At 34.1% G+C, this 16,413-nt stretch overlaps 1 protein-coding gene and 1 long non-coding RNA gene across 2 annotated transcripts in view; one reads left to right on the top strand and one right to left on the bottom strand.

Annotated features, from left to right (window-relative positions):
- Positions 1-9,587: 9,587 nt before the first annotated feature.
- Positions 9,588-16,413, top strand: part of vps13d (vacuolar protein sorting 13 homolog D) — a 64,038-nt gene continuing 57,212 nt past the window's right edge. Inside the window, 4 exon segments of the mRNA XM_069139272.1 lie at positions 9,588-10,033; positions 10,696-10,872; positions 12,101-12,178; positions 15,852-16,042. Of these exon segments, the coding sequence (XP_068995373.1) occupies positions 10,776-10,872; positions 12,101-12,178; positions 15,852-16,042 (366 nt within the window). The 5' untranslated portion in view covers positions 9,588-10,033; positions 10,696-10,775.
- On the bottom strand, positions 10,321-12,190 carry LOC138192091 (uncharacterized). Its single transcript, XR_011177772.1, has 3 exons — positions 10,905-12,190; positions 10,740-10,814; positions 10,321-10,587 (listed from the first exon to the last, which is right to left on the bottom strand). It is a non-coding gene; the product is annotated as an uncharacterized lncRNA (long non-coding RNA).

Genomic DNA, 16,413 nt, shown 5'->3' with positions numbered 1-16,413 from the left:
GATAAAGATGAATAAAGATGAATAAAGATGATAAAGATGAATAAAGATGAATAAAGATGAACAAAGATTAATAAAGATGATAAAGATGAATAAAGATGATAAAGATGAATAAAGATGAACGAAGATGAATAAAGATGAACAAAGATGAATAAAGATGAACGAAGATGAATAAAGATGATAAAGATGAATAAAGATGAATAAAGATGAACGAAGATGATAAAGATGAATAAAGATGAATAAAGATGATAAAGATGATAAAGATGAATAAAGATGAATGAAGATGAACAAAGATGATAAAGATGAATAAAGATGAATAAAGATGAACGAAGATGAATAAAGATGAACAAAGATGAATAAAGATGATAAAGATGAATAAAGATGAATGAAGATGAAAAAGATGAACAAAGATGAATAAAGATGAACAAAGATGAACGAAGATGAACAAAGATGATAAAGATGAATAAAGATGAATAAAGATGAATAAAGATGAACAAAGATGAACAAAGATGAACGAAGATGAACAAAGATGAATAAAGATGAATAAAGATGATGAAGATGATAAAGATGAATAAAGATGAATGAAGATGAATAAAGATGAACAAAGATGAACAAAGATGAACGAAGATGAATAAAGATGGTAAAGATGAATAAAGATGAACAAAGATGAACAAAGATGAATAAAGATGATAAAGATGAATAAAGATGAATAAAGATGAATGAAGATGAATAAAGATGAATAAAGATGAACAAAGATGAATAAAGATGAACAAAGATGAATAAAGATGATAAAGATGAATAAAGATGATAAAGATGAATAAAGATGAATGAAGATGAATAAAGATGAACAAAGATGAATAAAGATGAACAAAGATGAATAAAGATGATAAAGATGAATAAAGATGAATGAAGATGAATAAAGATGAATAAAGATGAACAAAGATGAATAAAGATGAACAAAGATGAATAAAGATGATAAAGATTAATAAAGATGATAAAGATGAATAAAGATGATAAAGATTAATAAAGATGATAAAGATGAATAAAGATGATAAAGATGAATAAAGATGATAAAGATGAATAAAGATGAACAAAGATGAATAAAGATGAACAAAGATGAATAAAGATGAACAAAGATGAATAAAGATGATAAAGATGAATAAAGATGAATGAAGATGAATGAAGATGAATAAAGATGAACAAAGACGAATAAAGATGAACAAAGATTAATAAAGATGAACAAAGATGAATAAAGATGATAAAGATGAATAAAGATGAATAAAGATGATAAAGATGAATAAAGATGAACGAAGATGAATAAAGATGAACAAAGATGAACGAAGATGAATAAAGATGAACAAAGATGAATAAAGATGATAAAGATGAATACAGATGAATAAAGATGAATAAAGATGAACAAAGATGAACAAAGATGAACGAAGATGAACAAAGATGAATAAAGATGAATAAAGATGATAAAGATGAATAAAGATGAATGAAGATGAATAAAGATGAACAAAGATGAACAAAGATGAACGAAGATGAATAAAGATGATAAAGATGAATAAAGATGAATAAAGATGAACGAAGATGATAAAGATGAATAAAGATGAATAAAGATGATAAAGATGAATAAAGATGAATGAAGATGAACAAAGATGATAAAGATGAATAAAGATGAATAAAGATGAACGAAGATGAATAAAGATGAACAAAGATGAATAAAGATGATAAAGATGAATAAAGATGAATGAAGATGAATAAAGATGAACAAAGATGAATAAAGATGAACAAAGATGAACAAAGATGAACGAAGATGAACAAAGATGATAAAGATGAATAAAGATGAATAAAGATGAACAAAGATGAACGAAGATGAACAAAGATGAATAAAGATGAATAAAGATGATAAAGATGAATAAAGATGAATGAAGATGAATAAAGATGAACAAAGATGAACAAAGATGAATAAAGATGATAAAGATGAATAAAGATGAATAAAGATGATAAAGATGAATAAAGATGAACGAAGATGAATAAAGAAGAACAAAGATGAATAAAGATGAACAAAGATGAACGAAGATGAATAAAGATGATAAAGATGAATAAAGATGAATAAAGATGAACGAAGATGAACAACGATGATAAAGATGAATAAAGATGAATAAAGATGAATAAAGATGAATAAAGATGAATAAAGATGATAAAGATGAATAAAGATGAATGAAGATGAATAAAGATGAACGAAGATGAACAAAGATGATAAAGATGAATAAAGATGAATACAGATGAATAAAGATGAATAAAGATGAACAAAGATGAACAAAGATGAACAAAGATGAACGAAGATGAACAAAGATGAATAAAGATGAATAAAGATGATAAAGATGAATAAAGATGAATGAAGATGAATAAAGATGAACAAAGATGAACAAAGATGAATAAAATTGATAAAGATGAATAAAGATGAATAAAGATGATAAAGATGAATAAAGATGAACGAAGATGAATAAAGAAGAACAAAGATGAATAAAGATGAACAAAGATGAACGAAGATGAATAAAGATGATAAAGATGAATAAAGATGAATAAAGATGAACGAAGATGAACAACGATGATAAAGATGAATAAAGATGAATAAAGATGAATAAAGATGAATAAAGATGAATAAAGATGATAAAGATGAATAAAGATGAATGAAGATGAATAAAGATGAACGAAGATGAACAAAGATGATAAAGATGAATAAAGATGAATACAGATGAATAAAGATGAACGAAGATGAATAAAGATGAACAAAGATGACTAAAGATGATAAAGATGAATAAAGATGAATAAAGATGAACAAAGATTAATAAAGATGATAAAGATGAATAAAGATGATAAAGATGAATAAAGATGAACGAAGATGAATAAAGATGAACAAAGATGAATAAAGATGAACGAAGATGAATAAAGATGATAAAGATGAATAAAGATGAATAAAGATGAACGAAGATGATAAAGATGAATAAAGATGAATAAAGATGATAAAGATGATAAAGATGAATAAAGATGAATGAAGATGAACAAAGATGATAAAGATGAATAAAGATGAATAAAGATGAACGAAGATGAATAAAGATGAACAAAGATGAATAAAGATGATAAAGATGAATAAAGATGAATGAAGATGAAAAAGATGAACAAAGATGAATAAAGATGAACAAAGATGAACGAAGATGAACAAAGATGATAAAGATGAATAAAGATGAATAAAGATGAATAAAGATGAACAAAGATGAACAAAGATGAACGAAGATGAACAAAGATGAATAAAGATGAATAAAGATGATAAAGATGATAAAGATGAATAAAGATGAATGAAGATGAATAAAGATGAACAAAGATGAACAAAGATGAACGAAGATGAATAAAGATGGTAAAGATGAATAAAGATGAACAAAGATGAACAAAGATGAATAAAGATGATAAAGATGAATAAAGATGAATAAAGATGAATGAAGATGAATAAAGATGAATAAAGATGAACAAAGATGAATAAAGATGAACAAAGATGAATAAAGATGATAAAGATGAATAAAGATGATAAAGATGAATAAAGATGAATGAAGATGAATAAAGATGAACAAAGATGAATAAAGATGAACAAAGATGAATAAAGATGATAAAGATGAATAAAGATGAATGAAGATGAATAAAGATGAATAAAGATGAACAAAGATGAATAAAGATGAACAAAGATGAATAAAGATGATAAAGATTAATAAAGATGATAAAGATGAATAAAGATGATAAAGATTAATAAAGATGATAAAGATGAATAAAGATGATAAAGATGAATAAAGATGATAAAGATGAATAAAGATGAACAAAGATGAATAAAGATGAACAAAGATGAATAAAGATGAACAAAGATGAATAAAGATGATAAAGATGAATAAAGATGAATGAAGATGAATGAAGATGAATAAAGATGAACAAAGACGAATAAAGATGAACAAAGATTAATAAAGATGAACAAAGATGAATAAAGATGATAAAGATGAATAAAGATGAATAAAGATGATAAAGATGAATAAAGATGAACGAAGATGAATAAAGATGAACAAAGATGAACGAAGATGAATAAAGATGAACAAAGATGAATAAAGATGATAAAGATGAATACAGATGAATAAAGATGAATAAAGATGAACAAAGATGAACAAAGATGAACGAAGATGAACAAAGATGAATAAAGATGAATAAAGATGATAAAGATGAATAAAGATGAATGAAGATGAATAAAGATGAACAAAGATGAACAAAGATGAACGAAGATGAATAAAGATGATAAAGATGAATAAAGATGAATAAAGATGAACGAAGATGATAAAGATGAATAAAGATGAATAAAGATGATAAAGATGAATAAAGATGAATGAAGATGAACAAAGATGATAAAGATGAATAAAGATGAATAAAGATGAACGAAGATGAATAAAGATGAACAAAGATGAATAAAGATGATAAAGATGAATAAAGATGAATGAAGATGAATAAAGATGAACAAAGATGAATAAAGATGAACAAAGATGAACAAAGATGAACGAAGATGAACAAAGATGATAAAGATGAATAAAGATGAACAAAGATGAACAAAGATGAACGAAGATGAACAAAGATGAATAAAGATGAATAAAGATGATAAAGATGAATAAAGATGAATGAAGATGAATAAAGATGAACAAAGATGAACAAAGATGAATAAAGATGATAAAGATGAATAAAGATGAATAAAGATGATAAAGATGAATAAAGATGAACGAAGATGAATAAAGAAGAACAAAGATGAATAAAGATGAACAAAGATGAACGAAGATGAATAAAGATGATAAAGATGAATAAAGATGAATAAAGATGAACGAAGATGAACAACGATGATAAAGATGAATAAAGATGAATAAAGATGAATAAAGATGAATAAAGATGAATAAAGATGATAAAGATGAATAAAGATGAATGAAGATGAATAAAGATGAACGAAGATGAACAAAGATGATAAAGATGAATAAAGATGAATACAGATGAATAAAGATGAACGAAGATGAATAAAGATGAACAAAGATGACTAAAGATGATAAAGATGAATAAAGATGAATGAAGATGAATAAAGATGAATAAAGATGAACAAAGATGAATAAAGATGATAAAGATGAATAAAGATGAACAAAGATGAATAAAGATGATAAAGATGAATAAAGATGAATAAAGATGAATAAAGATGAATAAAGATGAATAAAGATGAACAAAGATGAATAAAGATGAACAAAGATGAATAAAGATGAATAAAGATGAACAAAGATGAATAAAGATGATAAAGATGAATAAAGATGATAAAGATGAATAAAGATGAATGAAGATGAATAAAGATGAACAAAGATGAATAAAGATGAACAAAGATGAATAAAGATGATAAAGATGAATAAAGATGAATGAAGATGAATAAAGATGAATAAAGATGAACAAAGATGAATAAAGATGAACAAAGATGAATAAAGATGATAAAGATTAATAAAGATGATAAAGATGAATAAAGATGATAAAGATTAATAAAGATGATAAAGATGAATAAAGATGATAAAGATGAATAAAAATGATAAAGATGAATAAAGATGAACAAAGATGAATAAAGATGAACAAAGATGAATAAAGATGAACAAAGATTAATAAAGATGAACAAAGATGAATAAAGATGATAAAGATGAATAAAGATGATAAAGATGAATAAAGATGAATAAACATGATAAAGATGAATAAAGATGAATAAAGATGAACGAAGATGAATAAAGATGAACAAAGATGAATAAAGATGCTAAAGATGAATAAAGATGAACAACGATGAATAAAGATGAATAAAGATGAATAAAGATGATAAAGATTAATAAAGATGATAAAGATGAATAAAGATGATAAAGATGAATAAAGATGATAAAGATGAATAAAGATGATAAAGATGAATAAAGATGATAAAGATTAATAAAGATGATAAAGATGATAAAGATTAATAAAGATGATAAAGATTAATAAAGATGATAAAGATGAATAAAGATGATAAAGATGAATAAAGATGATAAAGATGATAAAGATGAATAAAGATGATAAAGATGAATAAAGATGATAAAGATGAATAAAGATGAATGAAGATGAATGAAGATGAATAAAGATGAACAAAGATTAATAAAGATGAACAAAGATGAATAAAGATGATAAAGATGAATAAAGATGATAAAGATGAATAAAGATGAATAAAGATGAATAAAGATGATAAAGATGAATAAAGATGAATAAAGATGAACGAAGATGAATAAAGACGAACAAAGATGAATAAAGATGAACAAAGATTAATAAAGATGAATAAAGATGAACAAAGATGAATAAAGATTAATAAAGATGATAAAGATGAATAAAGATGAATAAAGATGAACGAAGATGAATAAAGATGAACAAAGATGAATAAAGATGCTAAAGATGAATAAAGATGAACAAAGATGAATAAAGATGAATAAAGATGAATAAAGATGATAAAGATGCTAAAGATGAATAAAGATGATAAAGATGAATAAAGATGAATGAAGATGAATAAAGATGAATGAAGATGAATAAAGATGATAAAGATGAATAAAGATGAATAAAGATGAATAAAAATGAACAAAGATGATAAAGATGAATAAAGATGAACAAAGATGATAAAGATTATAAAGATGAATAAAGATGATAAAGATGAACAAAGATGAACAAAGATGAATAAAGATGATAAAGATGAATAAAGATGAATAAAGATGAATAAAGATGATAAAGATGCTAAAGATGAATAAAGATGAATAAAGATGAACGAAGATGAATAAAGATGAACAAAGATGAATACAGATGAACAAAGATGAACAAAGATGAATAAAGATGAATAAAGATGAATAAAGATGAATAAAGATGATAAAGATGAATAAAGATGAACGAAGATGAATAAAGATGATAAAGATGAATAAAGATGAATGAAGATGAATAAAGATGATAAAGATGAATAAAGATGAATAAAAATGAACAAAGATGATAAAGATGAATAAAGATGAATAAAGATGAATAAAGATGAACAAAGATGATAAAGATGAATAAAGATGAACGAAGATGAATAAAGATGAACAAAGATTAATAAAGATGATAAAGATGAATAAAGATGAATAAAGATGAATAAAGATGAACAAAGATGAATAAAGATGAACAAAGATGAATAAAGATGCTAAAGATGAATAAAGATGAACAAAGATGAATAAAGATGAACAAAGATGAATAAAGATGAACAAAGATGAATAAAGATGCTAAAGATGAATAAAGATGAACAAAGATGAACAAAGATGAATAAAGATGAATAAAGATGAATAAAGATGATAAAGATGGATAAAGATGAACAAAGATGAATAAAGATGCTAAAGATGAATAAAGATGAACAAAGATGAACAAAGATGAATAAAGATGAATAAAGATGAATAAAGATGAATAAAGATGATAAAGATGCTAAAGATGAATAAAGATGATAAAGATGAATAAAGATGAATGAAGATGAATAAAGATGAATGAAGATGAATAAAGATGATAAAGATGAATAAAGATGAATAAAAATGAACAAAGATGATAAAGATGAACAAAGATGATAAAGATTATAAAGATGAATAAAGATGATAAAGATGAACAAAGATGAACAAAGATGAATAAAGATGATAAAGATGAATAAAGATGAACAAAGATGAATAAAGATGATAAAGATGAATAAAGATGAATGAAGATGAATAAAGATGATAAAGATGAATAAAGATGAATAAAGATGAATAAAAATGAACAAAGATGATAAAGATGAATAAAGATGAATAAAGATGAACGAAGATGAATAAAGATGAATAAAGATGAACAAAGATGATAAAGATGAATAAAGATGAATAAAGATGAACGAAGATGAATAAAGATGAACAAAGATGAATAAAGATGATAAAGATGAATAAAGATGAATAAAGATGAACAAAGATGATAAAGATTATAAAGATGAATAAAGATGATAAAGATGAACAAAGATGAACAAAGATGAATAAAGATGATAAAGATGAACAAAGATGATAAAGATGAATAAAGATGATAAAGATGAACAAAGATGAATAAAGATGAATGAAGATGAATAAAGATGAATAAAGATGAACAAAGATGAATAAAGATGATAAAGATGAATAAAGATGAACAAAGATGAATAAAGATGAATAAAGATGATAAAGATGAATAAAGATGAATAAAGATGAATGAAGATGAATAAAGATGATAAAGATGAATAAAGATGAATAAAGATGAATAAAAATGAACAAAGATGATAAAGATGAATAAAGATGAATAAAAATGAACAAAGATGATAAAGATGAATAAAGATGAATAAAGATGAACAAAGATGATAAAGATGAATAAAGATGAATAAAGATGAACAAAGATGATAAAGATGAATAAAGATGAATAAAGATGAACGAAGATGAATAAAGATGAACAAAGATGAATAAAGATGATAAAGATGAATAAAGATGAATAAAGATGAATAAAGATGAACAAAGATGATAAAGATTATAAAGATGAATAAAGATGATAAAGATGAACAAAGATGAATAAAGATGAATGAAGATGAATAAAGATGAATAAAGATGAACAAAGATGATAAAGATGAATAAAGATGATAAAGATGAACAAAGATGAACAAAGATGAATAAAGATGATAAAGATGAATAAAGATGAACAAAGATGAATAAAGATGAACGAAGATGAATAAAGATGAATAAAGATGAACAAAGATGTCTTTCTGTCTTTGTCTTTCTTTTTCTTTCTGTTTTTCTAAGTCTTTCTCTGTCTTTTTATGTCTTTGTTTGTCTTACTGTTTTTCTAAGTCTATGTCTTTCTATGAACTGGAGGAGCAGCAGCAGGAGGAGCAGGAGCAGAGACAGACATGGTTGCTGTCCCTCCCAGCTGACTGTAGTTGGACGGTGTCCACTGTGTGGTCTGGACAGATTCATGTTGTAACCGAGCTGATGAACACATGAACAGCTGATCACAGACGGTCGGAGAGGAACACCGAACACACGTCACATGATAGATTCATGCTTGATCAAATGTTGATGGATGAAGAGCAGCGACACCACCTGTGGACTGAATGATGTCCATCATGTCCTCTTTGAACTCAGTAACCCGTCCTTCCTCTGAGTCCACCTCATCCACCATCACAAAGTGTTTCATGTTCAGAGCTTCTCTGTCTGATGGATTTCATTTGTTTATGCACAGATTAGCAGAATGACTTCTTCTCATTCTGTTCACACATCTCTGGTTTGTTTTTGTTTATTTATGAAGGAGGAGAGACACTCAGAACATGTGGACAGGTGGACAGACATGAAATAAAATACTGGAGGCTGCAGTTGTACAGTCTCTGGAAATTGTACGGTTGACTAAGTAAAGTTACTATTTCCTAGGGTTCATGAACGTAGCACGAGAGGAATGGTTTGTTTTTGTCATGTGACCGGAAGTGTATGTTGGAAGTTGAACGTTATTCGGAAGTGTGTTTATTTACGAAGCGGAGACACATAACTTTGAAGTGTTGTTAAACACTTCCACTTTATTCTGAAAGGACCCGCCGAACTCTCCGTGAACACACCGGCGGCTCGTGCTGCCTCTGAGCCCGGTCCACGCCAGCTGGCTGTGTTCGGTTCCGAGCTATCGTGTTAGCTGAGCGGCTAGCTAACAGGTTCACAACCTTGTCCCGCCTGTCCCCGTCTGTCCCCGCCGTCCAACAGGTCCGCCGTCGGTCCCCTCCGCCCTCTGTGGGCTCGGCTCGGTTGTTCCCGTCGGAACACATGCTGTCAGTCCGCGGGGAGCAGGACCGGTACTAACTGTCTCCGGACTTCCGTCCTGAGCACCTGCTGACGGCCGGCCGCCAACATGGACTCTGAGCTGCTGCCGTAACACAGCTGTCGTCTCGGCGGTGAGTCGGACTCCCTGGCGGGTCACTTCCTCCCGCTGCTGCCCGCTCAGGATGCTCTGCGAACAGCTAACAGGGAGCCGGACCGGGACTCTGCTGGTCGGCGGAGCGACAGCCCGAGATCCGCCGCCAGCGGGGCGTCACCGGCCGGCCTCAGTCTGTTGTCTGCCGCCGCCTCCGTGGAGCTGATGGAGATGTACAGATATATATATATATATATATATATACATATATATATATACATATATATACGGTCATTTTATATACTGTGTGTGTGTGTGTATATTATATATATAATTACATATATACAGTGTGTATATATATAAATATAATTATATAAATATATAATTATATATATACAGTCATTTTACAGAGAATTATGTCTGAATATTATCTTTACACATAGTTAGAGGCTGTGACAGAGAACCAGAGTTACTACCAGGAAAAGCTGCAATTTAGAACTTATTTAGTCAGATGAAGGTTGTCTTCCTCTTCCTCCTTCTCCTCCTCCTCCTGTTTTTCCTCCTCCTACTCCTCCTGTTCCTCCTCCTCCTCTTCTGAGATTGACAACAGATCATTGGTCAGTTCATCAGTTAATGTCCTTTATAACCCTCCTGTGTGTATTAGAGTGTGTGTGATATACAGTGTGTGTCCTATCCTTCCAGACAGTGAACGCCTCCCTGTGAGGCCGACAGTGAAGAGGGCTGACCTTCATTGTCACCAGTAGTCTTCCTCCTCCTTCAGGATGTTGGAGGGCCTCGTTGCCTGGGTCCTCAACACGTACCTGGGAAAATATGTCAGCAACCTGAACACAGACCAGCTTTCCATCGCCCTCCTGAAAGGTACCGACCCACATCTCTGTTTTTATGCTCACCTTCATCAATGAGTAGAGCCAACGCATATGGGAGGTTTTAATGGCCCCCTCCACTATGTGTCCGGACACAGTGACATGTACTACACAATACTACACAACACTACACAATACTACACGATACCACACAACACTATACTACACAATACTACACTACATAACACTACACTATACTACACACCAATATACTATACTGCACAACACTATACTATACTGCACAACACTATACTACACTACACAACACTACACTATACTACACAACACTATACAACACTACACAATACTACACAACACTATACAACACTACACTATACTACACAACATTATACTACACAACACTACACTATACTACACAACACTATACAACACTACACTATACTACACAACATTATACTACACAACACTATACTACACAACACTACACTATACTACACAACATTATACTACACAACACTATACTACACAACACTACACTATACTGCACCACACTACACAACACTACACTACTCCATAATACTACACTACACTACATAACACTACACAATACTACACTGCACAACACTATACTACACTTCACTATACTACACTTCACTATTCTACACAACACTATACTACACTTCACTATACTACACAACACTACATAACACTTCACTGTACTACACGACACTACACTATACTACACAACACTTCACTATACTACACAACACTACACTATGCTACATAACACTTCACTATACTACATGACACTATACTACACAACACTACACTATACTACATAACACTTCGCTGTACTACACAACACTATACTACACTTCACTATACTACACTTCACTATACTACACTACACTACACTATACTACATAACACTTCACTGTACTACACAACACTACACTATGCTACATAACACTTCACTATACTACATGACACTATACTACACAACACTACACTATACTACATAACACTTCACTGTACTACACAACACTATACTACACTTCACCATACTACACAACACTACACTATACTACATAACACTTCACTGTACTACACAACACTATACTACACTTCACTATACTACACAACACTACACTATACTACATAACACTTCACTGTTCTACACAACACTATACTACACAACACTATACTACACAACACTATACTATACTACACAACCATCCAGTTCTTCTCTCTTCTGTTCTCAGGTGCGGTGGAGCTGGAGAACCTCCCTCTGAGGAAGGATGCTCTCCGAGAGTTCGACCTACCGTTTGAAGTCAAAGCAGGTGAGACACTGACTGATGACATCACTGACTTTTTACAGAGCTAACAGACACTTAAACCTCAGTGTGACAAGAGAGAACTCTTCAAGGTCCAGCCCCTCCTACAGTGATTGGTTGAGTCTGACTCTCTCTCTGCTGATTGGTCCATGTTGTTCTTTCAGTTCATGTGTTCCCTCTGATGCTGATGGACCTCAGTGATGGAGCACATGAATTACTGATGACATAACAGCCAGAACCATGGTTCTTATGTCTCAGTGAGTTCCTGCTGCAGTTCTCAGAGGAACCAAGGTGGCAGGTGACTTCCTGTGAATATGATGATGATGAAGAGTGTTACTGTGGTTTCATTGGACCTGAAGTTAGAGGACAGAGCAAAGAGATGAACTGTGCAGTATGTTGTAGTCAGACAGACTCATCCTGGCGACTGATGAACTACATGTCTCACATCAGTCTGTTCAGTCACATCTTCAGTAACATCTAGTTAGGGCCTGAGCACCAGATGGCCCTGAAGACATCTGTATGGTAATATTCACTTAGTCATGGCACCCCCTGCTGGCAAATGGAAATGAAATCTTTCATACTTTCACATGCTTTGTTGAGCTGGTTGATCACATGAACCATGAAGTCAAACATGTGGTTGATGATATATTGAGAAGTTCATGCGACTTTGTCAATGGGCGTCACCGTGGCAAAGTTTGATGTCTCGCCGTGACACAGGAAGTTGATGTTTAAGGTCCAAGGATGGTTGAAACCTCACTAAACGTGTCACATACATCTGGCGTGGTGAGCCGATACATCTGATATGTGTTTTGTGAGTGGACGTGGCCAAACGGCTCGCCAGCGCCCCCTAAACTGCAGCCCTGGCAACTAGTTTCACCTAAATGCACCAAATTTGTTGGACAGGTGTATCACACCAAGATGTACCGAAACTCTCTTGGCATCATGAATTTGTTTTCGTTGATCAATGTGACCGTGTTGTGGTGGCCATTTTGAGCGACTCGCCATGAAACTACAAGTGACTGTAACTTTTATGTACATATTCCGATCTTCCTCAAACATTTTTGATAGCAGTCAACACCCTGAAAACACCTGTGTGGTAATATTCACTCATAGTTGTAGCGCCCCCTGCTGGAGACAGGAAATGAGACAAAAATTAAAACAGCAAGCAGCGATATGCGGGCCCTCGTGCGCTGCACGTCAGGGAGCCGGTGGACCCAAACCGCCGGATCGCCGACGTGCAGCGTGCGAGGGCCCGCATGTCGCTGCTTGTTGTTTTAATTTATTTTATTATCAGATCATACGTGTTGATGTGGAGATCTTACACATCTGTGTTTTAAACATGTGAGTGTGTGTTGGAGATAACAACATCAACTGTTCAGATGTCAAAGGTGTGGCAGGTGTTGCAGGTGTTCCAGGTGTTGCAGGTGTTCCAGGTGTTCCAGGTGTTGCAGGTGTTCCAGGTGTCGCAGGTGTTCCAGGTGTTCCAGGTGTTCCAGGTGTTGCAGGTGTTCCAGGTGTTGCAGGTATTGCAGGTGTTCCAGGTGTCGCAGGTGTTCCAGGTGTTCCAGGTGTTCCAGGTGTTCCAGGTGTCGCAGGTGTTCCAGGTGTTGCAGGTGTTCCAGGTGTTGCAGGTATTGCAGGTGTTCCAGATGTCGCAGGTGTTCCAGGTGTTGCAGGTGTTCCAGGTGTTCCAGGTGTTGCAGGTGTTCCAGGTGTCGCGGGTGTTCCAGGTGTTCCAGGTGTCGCAGGTGTTGCAGGTGTTCCAGGTGTCGCGGGTGTTCCAGGTGTTGCAGGTGTTCCAGGTGTTGCAGGTGTTCCAGGTGTCGCGGGTGTTCCAGGTGTTGCAGGTATTGCAGGTGTTCCAGGTGTCGCGGGTGTTCCAGGTGTTCCAGGTGTCGCAGGTGTTCCAGGTGTTGCAGGTGTTCCAGGTGTTGCAGGTGTTCCAGGTGTTCCAGGTGTCGCAGGTGTTCCAGGTGTTCCAGGTGTTGCAGGTATTGCAGGTGTTCCAGGTGTCGCAGGTGTTCCAGGTGTTGCAGGTGTTCCAGGTGTTCCAGGTGTTGCAGGTGTTGCAGGTGTTCCAGGTGTTGCAGGTGTTCCAGGTGTTGGTGTCGCAGGTGTTCCAGGTGTTCCAGGTGTTCCAGGTGTTGCAGGTATTGCAGGTGTTCCAGGTGTCGCAGGTGTTCCAGGTGTTGCAGGTGTTCCAGGTGTTGCAGATGTAATCAAGTCTGAGAGCAGCTGTTCACCAGGAAACATCCTCCATATCAGATCACATCTTAACTCACCTCTCAACTCTGTATTACTGTGAAACGCTCCATGAAGACAGACCTGTGTCTGATCATTTCTACACCAGGACCGATTGTCAGGTTATTTTTAGCTCCACCTCCTGACTTGACTCCGCCCACTAGAAGCAGGTGGAGCAGGTACTTCCTGTCTGTGGTGGAGGAGCAGCATTCCTCCGTCAGTGTGATGAGTCAGAGCTGTTTGAAGACAGGAGGAACCCTGAGGGTTACACTGTACCCACTGCTCTAGAGGTCACAGGTGTATTACAGTGTGTGTCAGTGTTTATTGTTACAACATATTACAGCTCTGTGCTTAAAGCTGTAATATGTATTTGTTTATAAGTTTATTGATGTTTATTACTCGGGCTGCTTTGAAATGGAGGAAGACTCCACGTTCTTCATCATCTAATGAGCTCCTTCATTCTGATTGGACACTGACAGATCTTACAGTTAAGACAGTCATCATGGACAGTCTCTGTCTTCATGTCCTCACAAAGTGTACTAGACACACACACACACACACACACACACACACACACACACACACACACACACACACACACACACACACACCCTAGTGTGGGTCAAACTCCCAACAACTGGTAGATTACTCATAATGCACCTCCGCAGTGAGTGTTGGACCTCCTGTCTGTTCAGACAGAGACAGCAGACTGAGTGTCCACAGTCTGGGGGACAGGCCCTTCATGTAATCACACAGGTCAAAGGTCAAGAGGTCCTGGATCCATAAACAGTTTCCAATAGTGAGACAGTGTGATGATGAGAAATCATTCTACAACCACGTTTCTAAAGAGGTAGTGACGTTGTGTAAAATGTAAATAAAAACAGAATTCAAATCTCAAACTCATATTTAATATAAAATAGACCAAAGACAACATATCAAATGTTGAAACTGAGAAACTTTATTGTTTTATAAAAATATCCACTCATTTTGAATTTGATGTCAGCAACACGTCTCTATAAGTTGTTCCAGGATGATGTTCACCACTGAGCTGCATCAACTCTTCTTTTAACAACACTCTGGAAACGTTGGGGAACTGAGGAGACCAGTTTCTGGAGTTTAGAAAGTGAAATGTGGTCCCATTCTGGCCTGATAGAGGATTTCAGCTGCTCAACAGTTCAGGGTCTCCTTTGTTGTATTGTTCATGTCCTGATGCTCCAGATGTTTTCAATGATTGACAGGTCTGGACTGCAGGAGGCCAGTTTATCAGCGGACTCTTCTACTAGAGAACCATGCTGTTGGAATACGTGCAGAATGTGGTTGGACGTTGTTCTGCTGAAATAAACAAGACCTTCCCTGAAAGAGACGTTGTCTGGTCTCCACTGGACGAAACTTCAGAGTTTACTGCTGCTTCATCTCCACCTGGTGTCTCTGTCCTCAGGCTTCATCGGGAAGATCACCCTTCAGATCCCGTTCTACCGACCCCACAGTGACCCCTGGGTCATCTCCATGTCCCAGCTCAACCTCATCATAGGCCCTGCCCAGCTGCAGGACTACGACGGGGACAAGGAGAGGGACGAGGACAGGGAGCGCAAGCAGCGTTTCCTCAAAGCTCTGCAGGACAGGTTCAAGGTAGGTGGACATCAACAGTCTGTCCCCCAACAATCTTTCCTCCAACAGACTGTCCCCCAACAGTCTGTCCTCCAACAGTCTGTCCCCCAATAGTCTGTCCCCCATCAGTCTGTCCCCCCATCAGTCTGTCCTCAGTCAGTCTCTCTCCCATCAGTCTGTCCTCCAACAGAGTGGGATGGCGAGTGGAGAAGGGGGGTTACATTGTGGACCCCTCAGAGTAACGTAGCTGTGTTGGAAGAGACACAATATAAACAAGCTGTCTTCTGTTGGTGACATCATTTTTTTAGCCATTTGTACGTAGTCATCATCATAAAAACATATTTATGCAGTTTTTCCAATAGAATATGAAGATTAACAGGTTTAATAAGTCC

This window comes from Embiotoca jacksoni, unplaced genomic scaffold, assembly GCF_022577435.1.
Source record: "Embiotoca jacksoni isolate LCO1_2020_lvr unplaced genomic scaffold, fEmbJac1.0.p SCAF_80, whole genome shotgun sequence".
In the NCBI taxonomy this organism is placed as follows: domain Eukaryota; kingdom Metazoa; phylum Chordata; class Actinopteri; family Embiotocidae; genus Embiotoca; species Embiotoca jacksoni.
Note: the sequence above shows the minus strand (reverse complement) of the source record. Positions and strands in the feature narration are given on the sequence as shown.